Source organism: Aythya fuligula, chromosome 20 (assembly GCF_009819795.1).
Source record: "Aythya fuligula isolate bAytFul2 chromosome 20, bAytFul2.pri, whole genome shotgun sequence".
Taxonomy (NCBI): domain Eukaryota; kingdom Metazoa; phylum Chordata; class Aves; order Anseriformes; family Anatidae; genus Aythya; species Aythya fuligula.
The window spans coordinates 4,163,923-4,181,694 of NC_045578.1; the positions used below are offsets into that span (position 1 = coordinate 4,163,923).

The following is a 17,772-nucleotide window of genomic DNA, read 5'->3' on the forward strand; positions in this document are numbered from 1 at the left end:
TTTTTGTATTGCAAGCTGCAAAGCCTTTTAAATGCTCAACAGAGAAGAGCTCAGAATTTAAATTCAGAGATATAAGACATGACTGATAATACACTTTATTGCCACTTGTAAAACACTTTCTGTGCAGCTAAAAAGGCTCTAAGAAGCAATAGAAAACAAATCCATAAATAGCAATTGAAAACAAATCCTAAATGACTTTGGAAACCATATCCTTCCCCAAAATACAAGATTTCCCATTGCATATAATTCCTAGAACTAAATAAATGCAGTACTTAATGGACTAAAATGTATCCCAAGAACTGAAATTATACAGAAAACATCAGAAGACAAAACCTTTGTTTGTCATCAATTGTTCTTATTTACCTATCTCGATAAAGAAATGTTAGTATTGAACGCTGTATATGAAACAGAAAAAAAACGTATCCTTGGTGTATTATAAAGGGTACCTCTGCTCCATTTAGATGTTATGATTTTGAACATCTTTCTGCATTGCGAACTGTTACAAAGCACTGATAAACAATGAATGGCAGACCCTGGAATATATACATTTTCTCTCTTTAAAAAGGATAAATAAAATGAACAAAATATCAGTTCACATTGAAAATTCTCAAGTCTCTTGGGGCTTATGCAAGCTTCTATAGTGCAAAACACAGTCTTTATATTATTTTGTCCTTACTTTGACTTACAAAACCAAAATGGAACCTGTTAGGGTATCAGCTAAGCAAGCAAAATACATTGGAAAAGGAGAAATAATTACCCATTCTGGTATTTGGTTTCTAAGTTCCAATCTGTGTGCTTCTTGGACTTGTTTCTTCACAAATGAAAAGTTTAAGTAAATCTCAAATACTATTTCAGCTTGTCCCAGTGTATGACTTCCTACAACACCAAAACGGCTTGCTAACCAATGACATCCTGTAGTATCGCTTTTTCCAGCTGTCTAACGAAGCTACTAATGTAGCTCAAGCAGCTTCAGCGAAAACCTGGTGCTAAGCCCCAGCTACCAGCTTGGATTAAAAACAAACAAACAAACAAAACCCCTCATCTTCAGCTGTAGAACAGATGTGGTCAAAACCCTCAGTTTACACAGTTGGATATATCTTAAAACACACATGCGCACGCAGCTCAACTGAAGAAGCAGGTTAGCAAATTAGCTACAAAATGTTTGCTTACTGTTCAGATTTAATTGGTTTCATTCTGAAAATTTAGATTTCAGTTCTGAATTTAATTAGAATTTAATTCTGAAAATGTGTTAGAACATGGATATAAATCCAAAGAGAATTTAACAGCTGGAATGCAAAAGGTAAATTACAGTTTTTAACAGTATCTCTCAGAGGATTTTACAGTATTGTCTTCCAATTTTTATTTGGATTTATATATTCAAGTGCATCTCCAAAGATTTTACACTGCTTATTAAGAATTATAAGTGACAGAGAACGAAGTCACTACGTTTGCATTTCTATTTGTAATCACCCTGAGGAATGCAAAAGAACTTGAAGTTGCTTCGAACTACTCAGTTGTTTTACCTCTTCATTAGAGAGCTGGGTAAGGGATTCCTCATGGGCTAGAGAACATGAAGCTTTCGTTTCATCATCTGAATCTTTTTGCTTCTGCTCCTTCCTCTTGCTAAGTCTCTGCTGATCATCATCTTCCTAGAAATCAATGGTCAATAGTGAATGCATATATACAGGATTTAATTTTGCCACTGTAGTCATAACATTAGCTTTCATCATACACCGAACTACAAAGGAAGACAGCACCAGAAAGACTTTTTATCTTTTGGCTAAATACTCCTCTATTTGTCTCATAAGTGTTATTTTCATTTAAAAAAAAAAATCTAGTGTTCATTTCAAAAGGCACCCAAACTGACTTATTTTTCATGTTCAGTGTCCAACATACATTCTAGAAAAAAATTATCCAAAGAATGTATTATTTAGATCCAAATTCTTATAGGAATTACCAAATAAGGAACAATAAAAATAGCTGTTAGTGGCTATTGTACAGAACCTGATAACATGCACTCATCTAATGGCTGCACTAATGGCCGGTATACAAGCAAAAACCTCCAAGATAAATGTGAAAACAAGTGCTTTTATCACAAACAATGCAATAATATATACAAAAAGAATCAAATAAAGACCTCACAGAACACTAAGCCATAAAGCATGAACACAATCACTTGCATCAGAGAATTCAAAATGAAGCTCTTAAATTTATGCCTGAACTAGGTTCTGTCTTAAATAAATAAAATAAACAACTAGAAGGAAGTGAATCTTGCTATCTTAACATCCTTAATCTTGGAGTAAGAAACTGTCATCTGTGATGGAAAACAACTAGGTTAACCTCTTGATATTAATACCTTTTCACTTAATAATATTGGCAACATTACTTTTAAAGTTACTATAGGTAACAGTATTAAAACATTCACATAAATGGAGAGTTTGTTACAACTCCCAGCTGTCATTTAAATGGAAAACTATTAAAGCTGACTGCTGTCATTTTTTGGAAATATTAGCACACAAATAACTTCTGCTTCCAACATGTTTTCCATACTTTTCTGTACCACATTAAAGTTACAGTACTGTAATTAAAAAATAATAAAATAAAAAGAGGGAAGCAGCAAGTAACCTGATCCTTTTTTTTCAGTTCTTCAACTTGTCGAAGCTGCTCAGAGGTCAGAACAATTTCCATACGTTGCATGTCTCTCATCAACAAACGCTGAGACTCCAAGAACTGGTCATTGGCTTTCTGCCATGTGTGTTTCAACTGGTTGTGCTGTTGCCGCTCTTGCTCTAAGAGATGGCAGACTATTCAAAAATAGAAAGAGTTGTTCTGAACCAGCATTTTTTTTAACCTGTCTTCTTAAACAAGGCATTCTCTAGAACAATAATTACTTTTATTCATATCAAAGACAATTTAGCTTTGTTCAACAACTATGTAGAATGAAATAAGACATTTTCTAAATTCCTAATCCCTAAAGCTGTCTTGAGACTAGGAATGTATCACTGAAAATGCAAGATTTCCCAATTAGAAAACTATTATCTTAACTTCATTCATGAGTTCTCATAGTTTCTTTTTTTAGTGCTGGTTTTAAAAGACTGTCTTCTAAGCCCCTATTTATTTCAACAGAAGGTTCAGCTTTACATTCCTCTACAGTGACTCTGCGCTGTACTGCCATGGACGTACATTCACACATCTGTTCCACCACCAGGCGTTCAGAATTGGCACACCTCAGAGAGATGTATCAATAGATTACTGCATTATGGAAATAATGCTCATAATTCTACACAAATAAGACACCAGTAAAATCACTTTAGTAAGAATGAAGCTTGCAATACTATGAGAATCTAACACAAATTCAACTGCATAACAGCATCCCCAGAGCAACTGAGTGGATATTATTTCCCTCCATCATAAGAGGACTCCAAAGTCACATCTTTTATAAACATTTCATGGGCTTTCACATATAGACACACTGCTTCCTCTCCATCCCATTTTTTTTCCCCAAATACAACTCAGATACAAGCTCAGAAGAGAAGTAACAGCTATACTGTTTATTTTGTTTTGTGTAACATCCTTACATAGAAGAGTCAAAAGGATTATCAGCACATAGGTACCTTCATGCAGTTCTTTCCGCAGCTTTTCTGCATCTTCTTGCAGTACTGATTTTTGCGTGTTGAGAACAGCCACGTACATCTCTAAGTCAGTCCTACATGACTTCTCAGCTTCCAAATAATGGTTCAGTTCTTTAACCTGAATAAAAAGAGGGAAATCCACCATCTCAGTGAAGCAACACTCTCAGGCATTTCCTTTTTGTTAGAAGTCATCGTGTCACCTGTTTCGGTAACATACAGCTGCTGAAGACAGCAGTTTATTCCTAGAAATCAAAAGTATTCAACTATCAGTATGCAAGTAGCATTTTTTTTCTGAATAAATCATTTACTTATAAAATTCCACAAAATGAAACATTTAAGTGACTTGATTAGAGTTTCCACAGATGGATCCCAACAGTGAGGTGATCCCACTGAGAAGTGGTAGAGAGGCAAACAGCACAGAGAATCATACAGTGGTTTGGGTTGGAAGGAACCTTAAAGATCATCTAGTTCCAACCCCTGACCGCTGTCAGGGACACCTTCACTAGAGCAGGTTGCCCAAAGCCCCATCCAGCCTGGCCTTGAGCACTTCCAGAGCTGGGGCATCCACCGCTTCTCTGGGCAGCCTATGCCTCACCACCCTCTGAGTAAAGAATTTACTCAGAATATCTAATCTAAATCTACCCTCTTTCACTTTAAAGCCATTACCCCTTGTCCTATCTCTACATACCCTTGTAAGAAGTCCCTCTCTGCTTTCTCGTAGGCCCCCTTTAGGTACAGGGAGGCTGCTGCAACGTGTCCCCAGAGCCTTCTTCTCTTCTCCAGGCTGAAGAACCCCAACTCCCTCAGCCTGTACTCATAGGAGAGGTGCTCCAGCCCCTTGATCATTTTCATGGTCTCCCCTGGACTGATTCTAACAGCTCCCTGTCCTCCTTGTGCTGGTGGCCCCAGAGCTGTGTGCAGGGCTCCAGGTGGGGGGCTCACAAGAGCAGAGCAGAGGGGGCAATCCCCTCCCTCACCCTGCTGGCTGTGCTGCTCGAGGTGCAGCCCAGGATATGGTTGGCTTTCTGGGCTGCAAGCATGCACTGCTGACCCTGCATCTGGTTTGGGGTTTCACACCCAAAGAACGATGTGGAGACAATTCAAAATAGAGTAAAGATAGTAGTCAGAAGATATGACTATGAGGCAAGATTGGACGAAACCTCAGAAGAGAGAAAACTTAGGAATGGGCAGAAAAAACAACCATTCAAACCCATGAAGGCCTGCTGCAAAGAGGAAGGAAAATCTGTTTGGATGGGATGAAAAACAATTACAACACGAAAGACTGATATATATTAGTAGTTTGTTGCTTTTTTTTTTTTTTTTTTTTTTAAAAAACAGCAAAGGCTAACAAAAAAACTGAAACGAATGTCCCACAGAGACTGCAGAACCTCCGGTGAGAGCCTTTTAAGATAGGGCTACATAAACATCTGCCAAACTTGATGCATGTAGAAACGGATCCCATCTTGCAGCAGGGAGTGGGCTGAAAGATCTCTTTATGGCCCTATAGGGTTTTATGGTTTTCTGAGTCAGGAATCACAGAGTTTTTATATCAAAAGCAACAAAAGCCTTCAGGCAATTCCTGACTGGCTACAGAGTTGTTCATCATCTTCCTCAATGCAGTAGAGGAGCCACAGGCAATGACTCAAGAGTTGAACAAAGCCCTTCTACTTTTAATTTCCATTAATGGTGGGGACAGCTTCTCCTGCCCTAGGATAGAAGTTTTCTCTCTGCAAGCCTTTGAAATGGAGAAATCTGTAGAATAGCCATTGGGAAGGGCAGAACAGTGGACAAAAAAAAAAAAAAAAAGCAGCATAGTTTCACCAATCCAGTTAAGTACCTGACACTGAAAAAATACCGTTACTTAAAGCAGACTTGAGGGATTTCACCATGAGCAATGGAAAAGCCAACTGCACCGCTCATTCTGCACAACCTGCCAGTCCTCACACCAGTCTTGTAATACAAATCATGCAAATAAATGCCTTGTATTTTTATAGCACTGTAGATTAAAGTACTTTAACAACTTCCTATGTCTATATTTAAACCCCTCCTTGCTACATACAAAACAGCAATGCTCTCTGTTTAGGTTGAAAAGGTGCTTGAAATAGGATTACTGGGAACTTCAGACAGAAGGAATAATGAAGTTGAATTGACCACAGGTAAGAATTAAGGCCTAAATGATTTTTTGTAAGAATTACCATTTAAAGGGAGAATTCTTTAAAAAAAAAATCCCCCAATAAACTATAAGCATGGATAAACTCATTTTTCTCTTTTTTTTCAGAAGATGTGCTTGCATTTTACTCATCCTGTAGAGCACAGTGCTCATGTTTTGAGAGCATGCAAGAAAAGAGAAAGTTCCCGCTTTGTCACCTTGGCAATGAAAAGAAAAATATTATTTGCATCAAGAGAACAAACAGAACTACCTGGAGAACTATTATTCCTAGGCAACATTTCAGTCTCAAAATGTGACCTATAAAGCAATTTGCATAAAGAATCTATGAAGAAAGAAAAAGCTCAATCATGGACTCCCAATCAATCTAGTACAATTAACAGTGTTAAATGAATTACACCACTTCCTCAAATCACAGACAGACCTCTAGGTGCTGAGCACCTACTGGGATGATTTTCAATGAACGTGATACAGAAGAGCACAAGGAAGGTGTTTGGATGTTTTAGAAACATCCAAATTGTAGGTTATTTTGCAGTTTCAGCCTATTTGACTTCAAAAATATAACTACTTGTTACAGAAGATATCTGCATGCCTGTATAAGACAGTACATTACATGCAAGTATCTTAATGTGATGTAGCTATTATTTACCACCACAGCTGATGAGAAAGCTCAGTACAGGTTCTGAAGAATACAGGAACATTGGGGAAATTGCTCATACTGATTTTTTTTTATCAGCAAGATCTGGGATTCCTTTCTATGAATCTGAGCTTTGCTTAAAGTTTAAGATACAAGATTTCTGGTGCTATTCCCTCAGCTTTATGCCCAGGATTAGAAGATGAAATATAGCAGATGCTAGGTGGTAGTAGATTAAAAAAAAAAATCTGCCAAATGCAAATCTCTTGGGGGCTTTAAGCATGACAGTAATCTAAAGGCCAGGCTGTCGGAGAGGTGCAAAGCAGCTATTTTTCTAGAGCTTTTTTTTTTTTTTCCATTTGCAATAGAGCTGAACTTTAGCAGTTATATCTAAGCAGAGATGACACATGAATATAAAACAACCCTGAAAACAGAAAGACAGAAAAACGTATAGAGGTCAAAAATGTTATCTGCAAAGCAGTAGAAAAGTATACCTTTTTATCTCTTACAACATTTCCCATTATTAATCTGCATCAAACTAGTAGGATGCAAGACACAAATCAGGATACAGTTACAATTCCTCCTCACCTTTGATGCTTCTAACTCCTTTATTTTCTCTTCAGCTTCTGTCAATTTCTCTTTTAGTGCTGCAATCTCTTTCTCCATAGGCATCACAACCGAACGAAGCTTCTCAGCATCTTCCTGAGCCTGAAATTAATGCAATAAATTATGAATAACACATTATCATAGTTTTCACCACAATTTTTCCATTTTGCGAGACATTTGGAGGAAGTTTCCATGACAGTAAAAACTGCTGACTAAACTTCCACTTTCAACACTTGTCTTAATACTCTTTATTTAGCTCAGCTATCGCCTCTATGACAACAGGCAGATGTTATTCCCTTCAGAAAAAGCAACTAAATTTTGAATCCACGTATGGATTTGGGCCATGAGTATCTGCTTTTAAATCTCGATATTCTCAAATCTTGAGGGACATGCATTTCAAAATGTGTATCCTTTTCTGTTTTTAAAGGCCTAGCTGTCCTGCGGCCTGCTGCCACATGGCTCACAAAAAAAAAAGAAAAAAGTGTATCACGAGAACTTCATGGTGAGTGATTGACCATTCATTTACTTACTTACGCAGTTAAAAGGAAAAGGATCTGCACACTAACACATAGTGCAGCTTTGTTCTGTTCTGGAAGATTATTCTTCAGTTTAAAATTACTACTGATGCAGCATCCGTTTTTGGTGTTACCATACTAGAGTATTTCAAAACCACATACAGACCATCCATCAAAACCCGTGATATATTCAAGAAAACACTTCTGCAAAGATCAAAGCCAGGTCAACAGACTGAGGAGATTGATGAAGGGGAATAGAGAAAGAACGAGGTTAAAATAGCAAGAATTAAAATGAGAAATAGCATCCAGTGTGCAGGCTTCCTTTCATGTCTCCAGCAAAGCTTTTCAAAGTGAGAGCGACAGCTCCCACAGACTCCACAAGCAGAACACTCCGGAAAAAAAAAGGAGACTCAAATATTCACCGCAGTAAAATTCTTCATGCCAGGAAAAATTTAAACCACCTGATTTGGGTTGGTTTTATGTATGGAGGCTGAGAACGCTCAGCTTTTCCCTGCCTTCTACTGGAGGAGTTCAGGAAGGGACAGGAGGAGGGCAGAGAACTGTGTCCTCAAGCAGAGCCTCCTAAGGATGACACTTCTCCCAGCCCGATCAAATGTGGTAACTGCTAGAAAAAAATATTCATGTCTTGTTTTAAATCTAGACTAGAACGTAGGTTTCAGAGGCTACTCACTGGATTTTCATTTCCTGGTAAGCTTATTGACAACTGTATCCTAAATAAGGCTTTTAAGAAGAGCAGACAATGGAAAGCTTTGATGTTTTAGAGATGAATTAAAATGAATACATAAAACACTATTGCATACATAGCAATCGTACAAATGTTACCAAGCCTGTGGGGTCAAAAAAGCTACAAATAAAATTCTACAGGCAAAACAAAACCAAATTTCTTCCTGTTTCTTTCACTTCTGCTATATTTTGTCACTGCTGGTTTGTTTGTCCAAGGCACACAAATAAAATCTGTGAGGAAAAGCAAGGGACATCACCTGACCCAGTGAATTCAATACTGGGGACATGTGACAGTGTCACACAAACATACATATCCCGTCACTAGCAGCCAGCAACTAACTCATCAGTCACATTTTTCGAACAGATGGGAGCAGAAGTTCAACTTCACAGATTTTTCTTTCTTAATATTTCATTTATTCGATCCGTTCTCTCACTTGAAGCTACCTATAGCAGGCTCACATAGACAGCCCAACATTTTAAGGACTGTTGAATAAGCTTTTTCCTAATTACTCATGATAACTACAGGAACATTTCGTCACCAGTCTGATTTCACACTGTTCAATGCTGAATATAAAGCAACAAACAAATCCATGGTGGAAACAACCAGTTGGGGAAACAGACAGAAAGTCCTCCTAAAACAAGATCAGACTGCTCAGCAGCAAATAACTGAAGAGACAAAATTGTTTATCAAATTCCATGCGATAGAAAAAGTACTCTAGCTTTTACTTCTTTGTTAATGAAGTTTGACATTGTCCTTGCATCACATTGCAAATCTTTACTTAAAAAATATGGGGAAGGATTCACATAAAAGGTCACCGTGATACTAAGATAAATACTCCAAACAGCCTCTCTCTGCTAAGCAAGAGGAGTGTTGCTTGGCCCGTCTGCTTTTGAAAGTCGGGTTTGAATGAAACATGCCATGTCATTATTTTTTACTCCATGTAACAACAGCACACGCAGAGTTTAACCTACTTGGAGCTGTCACTGAACAGTCTCATAAACCATGCCGTCACGTGGCAAGAGGTGTCACAGTATCACATTGCCTCTGTGAAAAGGAGCCATTCAGTCTCCTCCAGAGGTATCATCATTAAAACATGCACTTCTTTTTCTTTTTCCTCCAAAATTGACTGCCACAGACCTAGTTTTCACGTATTACCACCTTTTATTTATTCATCACCTGATGAAAACCAACCAACCAGAACCAAAACTGCCTCTGCAACCAATCCCCAACCCCTCCCCAAACCAGAGCAGCCTGCTGTCCCCCAGCCTGGCACAGAGGATCTGCAGACCACGGCACGAGGATGACCCCACAGGTAGAACACCCTAAAAAAGGAGCCCAAGCCAACACCCCAAACATTGCATCATTCATCTGGCAGCTCAACACAGCGATCTTGCACGCCCTTTACTGCTACTAAAACCAACATTTTCAGCTGGAGAAATCTCAGGCAAGTAGAATACCTGACTGCTCCCTACAGATACACAGACAGTCTGAGAATCTCTCCTTAAAGCACGACTAATATTTACAGTTCATCTAAATTTATTCCAGTGTTATCACGAACAATGAAAGCAGAATTGAACAGCAGATTTTATGGCCACTTCTGCCACAGAAATCAAATTACCCTCCTCTTCCTATCTCCCCTATCCTGTCCAACAAGCACACTTTGGGACAGGTCTGTTCCTTCTCACTCGTTCGATACACAAAGCACCTGCTTGTTCTGTGGACTTCTGCTGCTCCCAGGGTGACAGAGCTGTACCAGGAATGGCCTTGAGATTCATCACAGCTCCAACGACAAAATCAGCCCCATGCCTGGATGGAAGATGAGGTTGAGGAAAATGGACTAGCCAAAGCTTGGGAGCCTGCGGGATGCCTCCCCACCAAGCCATGTTCCAGAAGGAGCCCAGTCACTGCTGAGCAGAGAGCTTGATGGAAGCACACACTGCTACAGCCAGACCTCTTCCAGCTTCTGTGCTACCTGAAAGAACCTACCTGGGATCACAAAGCAACAGGAAGAGAGATTTTTATCAATCAATAATCCATTTTCTCAGAGATTAATCACCAGGTAGGCACATTATCGTTAGAGAACGGTATTTACTTTTTCTGAGTTGGGAACGGAGATCTATAGACCATGCACAGAGTTTTCAGCAGAGATTTCCTAGAAATTGTTGCTTTATCATAAAAATCACAAAATACCTAGGTTTCCTCCAGACATTCGGCAATTTGCAGCTTGAAATATATTTACATGGAGAAGCAGAACAGCTGCTTCCAGACAACAGCCTGTGCTCCACCAGACATGCTCTTTCTGACAAGGAGACGCTCAAGAATGCCAAACTCCAGGTTTGCAGACGAGACTTGGAGACTGCCTGCAAAGCAGTCACAACCTAGTAAATACAGCTCAAATTAGACTTTTATCAAAACATTACCCACCTGACCTGAGTGCTCCCAAACCGTGACGAAAACCAAGCACATTGCAAGCCTGATAGCACACAGATCAGATCTGTACATTCGACCGAATAAATAGGCGTTAAATTCAAAGAGATGATTTCAGGATTTGGAGCAACATTTGTTATCTACCCTTTTTCTCCTTAAGGCAAAAAACATGCAGACAACAAGCATAACCTTTATCAAGTATGTGGGTGCAGTATTGAATTTCATAGATTCTCTGTTGTTTAAAATGGATTTTATAACTGAACTGAACACAGCTGAACTGAGATATTACCAAGTCAAGAGAGCCAACAAGGCTGGTGTCCTGGACTGAAACACAACACTTGTGACCTTGTCTCTGCGCTGTCCATTCTTCTCACCTCACATGGTCAATGCTAGACAGTGGTGTTGTTTTCTCCTGGTTTTAAGAGCTGTTGTATTTTATATGCTGGTATAGGGCCTATTTACAACACAAAGCAACATTTTAAAAATTTTTGTGATGTTTGGAGATTCCTTGGAGCTGAAGATGGAATTATTAAAGAAACTCTTTATAAATTCATGCCTTAGCATAAAATAAATCCATCTTTATAATCCCTCATCCTTATAAGGACAGAGGATAAATACCTCCCCGTTGAATGGCAATACCATTTTGCATGAGGAATTGATTCCAGGTATTCAAACAGTACACCCAAATGATCGAGAAAATTCATCCTTCCTCACTGACTGCTGTGGCATGAATATTCATTATTTTGCTAGTCAAACACAGCTTTTGGGGGGCTTGGGATTTGCTTGTTTGTTATTAGGTGAAATTGAATGTCCTTTTCCTGATTTTGATCTAATTCTTCGTCTCCTTGAGGAAAAACCTCACAGGTTTAATGAGAAAGAAGATTAAAAAGCCCCATGCAAAGCAGTTTAAGCAATTATTTCAAGCTGCACTCTGAAGACCAGCTTTCCCCCTCCCCCTCTTATTACATAAAGTATATGTTCCTCTACAGGCTTATAAACCTTTCCAAGCTCATATTAATCACAGATTAATAAGCCAATCACTTTTTCCTTCAGGATCACAAGAAACATTGATAACACCTTTAAAGAAGTGCTGCTGAAATCACTATTTATCTGCTGTCTTAAACTTTTCAGTGCTAACTGGCTCACAGCAAAGCTACTGAGCCTTGGTGAGCTGCCACCTGAGCAACTTGCAGCTCTAACTGTTACATGATCACCACGCCAGCTAGGGAAAAAAAAAAAAAAAAAAGAGAAGTTGCTGAGGTTTTAGTTACTAGAAGACTTTCAGTGGAGAGATTATTTTCTGAAAGTTGTTACTGGCAGTTTGTTGGTAATGCACTGATAGGACTTTTACACTATGAGCTCTGCATTTTCTGGGTCTGTTGGTAAGGGACCCACCACACTGATCAAATCCTCCAGCTTTAATCAAAATCTTTTTTCCCCTATTAGGGCTAAGACCTTCTCTAAACAAGGCGATGTCTTTAATCCAGAAGCAGTATGTCTGCAAATATAACACTGTCAAATGGGCTTTACTCAGACTTCCACCTTTATAAATCAAGGACTACATGAAGAACAGTGTTACTGAATAGCAAACATTCAACAAAAACTAGCAATATTTGAGAATCTCTTTTATAGTTTTTAGAAAGGAAATTCCATTTTGAAATAGTAATACTGATTGCTTGTTACTATACAGTACGACTAGGTAACATATTTAGAATGTTTGTGATATTCAATACTCCACTTCTGACAGCAAGCAGAAACATGGAAATGCAGTGACGTTGCACATTATCAGATGTTAGACTATTCTTCATCCAACACAGGACTATTTATTACATTTTAAGATCTTAGAATACCTTAAAGACTACAGTAAGCATGCTGAGAAGACAAGTTCACTTAAACATGAGTTGTTAATAACACGATGTATACAAAGATTCAAAACCTATCTATTAGGACCAGTTCATTCCCCTTCCCACCTGAAGGAGAGAAAATAGACTGAATTTTCAAATGCAACAAGAAAATCCAAACACACCCCAAGGCACCTCAACTTACTTCCAGGAAATGTTCAAAGTCACAGATCTTTGAACAACAACAACAAAACCTTTCCAAACTCCAGGGCAATTACCTCTTACCATCTACTAGGAGGAAAATTACCTCTGTCCTAACTGAAACCAGGACAAAAGCCTATTGTTTTATGGCATCAAGGTTCAGTATTTTCTAGGAAAACAGCAGAATGGTGTTGCACAAACATGGCTAACCTCATAACAAAGGCCAAAGACATTTTAGACATAGTGCCCATTAAAAACCTCAGAAGTAGTAATGAGATCTGAGAGAAAAAACAAAGGTGCAGGAAGTAAAGGAAGCTTTACAAATCTGCAGTCACTCCAGAAAAATCTAAGGGAGGCTTTACTTGAGCTCAATTGACGGAACAACCAAAGACTTTACAAGGCCTCTTGCTTTTACCAACTGAAAACCAAACCTTGCCATCTTCTCAAGTTGAACCATCTTACTGAATATATATCATCAGATACAACACCTCTATGGATTCAAAAGCAAGATCATGACGACTTCCACGAACAAAGAGCTGAAAGTTGGCAGAACCGGGCTGTGTGTACTTATGGGGAATTATAGCAGGGTGTAGGAACGAACCCACACATAACAAAAATACATCTTGAAACTGTAACTGAAGAGCTAGATCTCAACATACCTTTTTCATTTCGTTTTCTAGATTTTCCTCCTCTTGACCTTCAGACAGACGCCTTCTTAACTCTGCTATTTCCCGTTCCACATTTTCTCGATACTGATTCCACTGAGCTCGTTCCTGCTCCAACCTGTGATGATACTGGAGCTCATAGTCACGAACAGTCTCTATAAAACAGCATTTCCAAAACTTACTTTCAATGCAAGATGCACAACAGAGCTTTATGAATTTCATCTCCAACCAGCCAATGATTTTTCATAGTTGACCTAAAGTAGGACATCAGTTAAGTCTTCCTTCCCCTCTCTTCCCTTTGACTCTTACCCCTGAAAAGCAAAAGATACTAAGAAACTACATTTCAGTTTGGGCCATTGCTAGAATACAAACAAACCAGCCCTCCAAACCGTACAGTCCCTAATTTCAAAACAGCATACCTAACATCCTATTTAGCAATATGTTTTGCACCTTTCAGCACATTATCCAGACAAACTACTGAAATCCTACTTCCTCACTCTAAAATGCAACTATAGACTGTAGACTCAGGATATTATGATCTTGTTTGTGAACCTTGAAGAAAACAGCCAGTTATGGCAACAATTTGTTCCCAGTTTACATCCTATATTTTATTCCTTGAATATAGTTTGTCTCAGAAATTAGAACAGCTGCGCAACATGCAAAGATAATAAAGAATAGCTCAGAAACATCTAGAAAAAAAAAACACACACACACAAAAAAAAAACAAACATGAAGACCCAGAGCTGAAAAACAGCAACACATGCAGTAACTAGCCTGGGGAAAAGTCCATGTGATGATATTGGAGGGACACAACTGTCTGACAGCAGAACTGTGTTTACACAGGAGAGAACAGAATCATGCTGTCAGCCTAAAGCTGTTTTCAGACTTGCCAAATCACATGTATTATACTTATCTTCATGAAGGATGAAGTATCACATTCCCAGTTCCTCAGAAATGTTTTGTATATATGTGGAAATTCCCACTGCCATGATTCCTTCTAACTTTTATCTCCATATTACCAGAAAAGAAGAACCAAGCTCCTTTTGCCAAGCCTAGAAATTATGCTTGATCTGCCCATTCTGTAGCTCAGTTTTGCCAAGCCATGAAGAGCAACTTTCCATACTCTGTACGAGAGCATACGTAAGTCACAGAATGCATGCTAAGGAGGTGTCTGATCTCAGTGGCAGTGGCTTGTCAGGTTGTTACCTTTCATTACAGCTTGCAGTGAGGCCACTTCTTCTTGCCACTGTCTCTTCACCTCATCGATAGCTTCCTGCTTTGTATTCTCAGAGACAGTGGCTATAGCTTTGATGTTCTCCATTTCAGCATGAGCTTCCATCAGTTGTGTCCGCAATTGTCCCAGATCATCTTGGGCTGCTTGAAGCACTGCATTTTGTCTTTTCAGGTCCTCTGAAAAGTATTATTATTTCCATTTAGCTTGATTAAAAATAAATTCAATCCGAAGAGTATCCACAGTTGCTATGACAAAGAGCAGTGCTCTAACAAGGGCAGGGAGGGAAGCGCTGATATTACAGCATCTACCTATAACAACTGAACAAATGTTAGCAGGTATCTTTAGGGAACATTATCTTGAATTCATTTGCCCTTGTCTTTTATTTGACTTTTACTTGAAAAGTGACTCTTTTTTTGCTGATGCAGCCACAAATCAGACAGTGTAGCTGTAACCTATGAATGAACATGCCTGGTGAAGGTGAACTGTGCTTTTAATTAGTTCAGTACTATTTAATTCATTCTGGTAATGAATTTGGAAAAGATAAAACCAACAGAGAGGAAGACAGTTCTTCACCATTTTTGGCACCAACTTGGTCCAAATTTGGACAGAATACTTTGTATTCTAGACTAGAAACACTCTGTGAACACTACCTGGAGCCCGTATATGAAAACTAAGCAGCCGAATTTGCTCTATTGTGCCTGTTTCCACTAGAAAAAGAGATGCATTCAACTGAATGTCCACTACTTCCCTAATTGTTGCAACCAGAAGCAGAGATTAAACTAATTTCATATTATCCTCTAGAGGTTTCAGTTAATCTGAAGCAAAAGCTTTAAATGCTATATATTATACAATTCATTCTAAAAGTACTAACAGAAAATATAGTTTTATGCCCACGTAGCCTATTTCAACAGCAATAACTTTAGCAGAAAGATCTGGCCAGCATACAAAAACAACAAGCTATCTCTATTAATCAAGCCTGGTGCCCAAGACCTTACTACTTGAAAAAGAATATGAAACTCTAAGCTAATTGAGTACTAAAAAGGACATTAATCCTTGAATTAAAACAACAACAACCACCACCACCACAAAATCCTATAGCATCTATGTTATTTAGTTCCTAAATGACAGTGTTAAAGATAGCCTGCCACTGTCCCACATGTATTTTTAGGAAAGGGTCTCAGAGTACAAAGAGGGGGAAAAAGCTTTGGTGGAGGGGGGGAAGTAATTGCTTGTATATTCTTCTCCGGTATCCTTTCACTCTGGTACATATAAAAGTTGGTTTTTTTGATCATCATAATTTTCTATTTTTTGACTGTTTGGAAAAGAGAGAAGTACTGCTGATCTCATCAGCAGCATCTTGTATCTCAAATTTCCTTTCATCCAGCTGCTAGAAACACAAAGAAATAGGCCTTCTGTATGATCTGATCTTCATTATGCCTGTTGTATTTCTGCTCTCGTAAGCTAATACAAGCAGCTGCAGTCCTAATGCATTATTTTTTGGGTTTGCTTTCATATGTTAAGGACAGAAAATCATCAGAATTAGAAGTAAACCAATTTGGCTCTCAGAACAGCAACTATCACTACTCTCCAAGTCTTCATTGGATATTTGAGCTCATATGGTTCAAATTTTCCTACAGCGTGCTATTGAAATAAATGCCCTTGGCTAGTATTAAAATTTTTACAATGTTTTTCTGCTTACATTCTAGCTCAGATTGAAAAGTAAGACAAATTAATACTGTATGAAAGAAGCTAGCCACAAAGCATGAAAAGCACATCATCTAGACTACATCTTTCTGCTTCAGCTGCTGTTCAGAGAGAATGAGCACACTGACTTTAGAGTTGGTATTAAATTCAGGGGTGATGTGTCTGGATGTACAACAAGTTGCTCGGCTGACTCCTGTCTGTGCAGCCAAATTTTTAAATTAATTCCAAAAATTTGTTCCTGTAAGCTAAAGAGCCACCAATTGAATTTTACTCCCTACTCATCTCTTACATTCTTACTATAACTGTTTAAGACCTTACTTTTTCATTTTTGGCAAATCAAAAGCAATGTGTTATCTCATAATGGATATGTAGCCAATTATCCCAGTATTGGAAGAAAATTATCTTAAATCCTAACTAGGATTATCCTTAACCAGAGGAAAAAAAATTGTGGTGTGCATGTGCAAATGGGAAACAGTAGTTGGCATTACAAAGGTTATTCTTCATATAGGCTTTACATACAGCTAAAGTTTATTTAAACTTTCAAAGAATCCAGAAAATAGAGAACTTACCTTCCTTAGCCAAGTACAGCTCCTTAAATTTCGCTCTCTTTTGATTAAATTCTTGCTCGAGTTGCTGCTTTGTGCGCAGAAATTCTGCATTGACCTTTTCCAATTCTGCCACCCGTTGTAGAAGAGCAACTAAAAATAAAACAGAAGATAAGGTATGTCACTAACAGTTAAGACATCCCATTCTGCAACTTAGAGGTTTGAGGCTTTTGCTTTTTGAAGTATATTTATTAATTAGTTCAACTGTTGCCCCACAATAAATCAGAACAACCAGTGAGAGTCCTTTAAGCACAGAGGGAAGGTAAGTTCTCTTAGACTGCAGCATCAAATCGCAGTAGGTATCTCCACAGCTATTTGGGAACGTGGCAGGGAATTCTATAGAAAACAATTCCCCCAAAGAAAATCATACTTCTGTAAATACACCGAAGGAAGCAATTGGGAAAAAACAAACAAAAAGCCCGTGAAGGCCGAGCATCGAAGCACCAAGTTCTCAAAGGCTAAGGTTGAAGAAAACTCAACAACAGCTGCTGAGCTAACAACTACAGACCAAAAAAAAATCATAAACTAAAACATGATGCCTTGATGCCTCCTGCCTTCAGTTCTGCACTTCCATTAACACATTTTGCAAACTACATTCATTCAACCAAACTGCCAGAAGATGACCACAATCTATGGAGAAATAACTGATCATCAGATCAAACGCTTCCTGTTTCCAGCAGGTAAAAATCCGTAAGCGAGCACATATATATCTGCATTTTCCAGTATTTACTGCATTAGCAGATGACCTGGTGGTATGGCAAACAAAAGGAATAGTATTAAGTCCACAAGGCACTGA

At 38.5% G+C, this 17,772-nt stretch overlaps 1 protein-coding gene across 1 annotated transcript in view; it reads right to left on the bottom strand.

Moving 5' to 3' along the window:
* The window catches only part of RABEP1 (rabaptin, RAB GTPase binding effector protein 1), a 50,278-nt gene that overhangs the window by 13,341 nt on the left and 19,165 nt on the right, over window positions 1-17,772 (bottom strand). The window contains exons 2-8 of the mRNA XM_032200646.1: window positions 16,941-17,069; window positions 14,640-14,843; window positions 13,428-13,588; window positions 7,022-7,141; window positions 3,615-3,750; window positions 2,626-2,804; window positions 1,524-1,649 (exon numbers count right to left, since the gene is read on the bottom strand). Of these exons, the coding sequence (XP_032056537.1) occupies window positions 1,524-1,649; window positions 2,626-2,804; window positions 3,615-3,750; window positions 7,022-7,141; window positions 13,428-13,588; window positions 14,640-14,843; window positions 16,941-17,069 (1,055 nt within the window). The remainder of the gene's footprint in view (window positions 1-1,523; window positions 1,650-2,625; window positions 2,805-3,614; window positions 3,751-7,021; window positions 7,142-13,427; window positions 13,589-14,639; window positions 14,844-16,940; window positions 17,070-17,772) is intronic.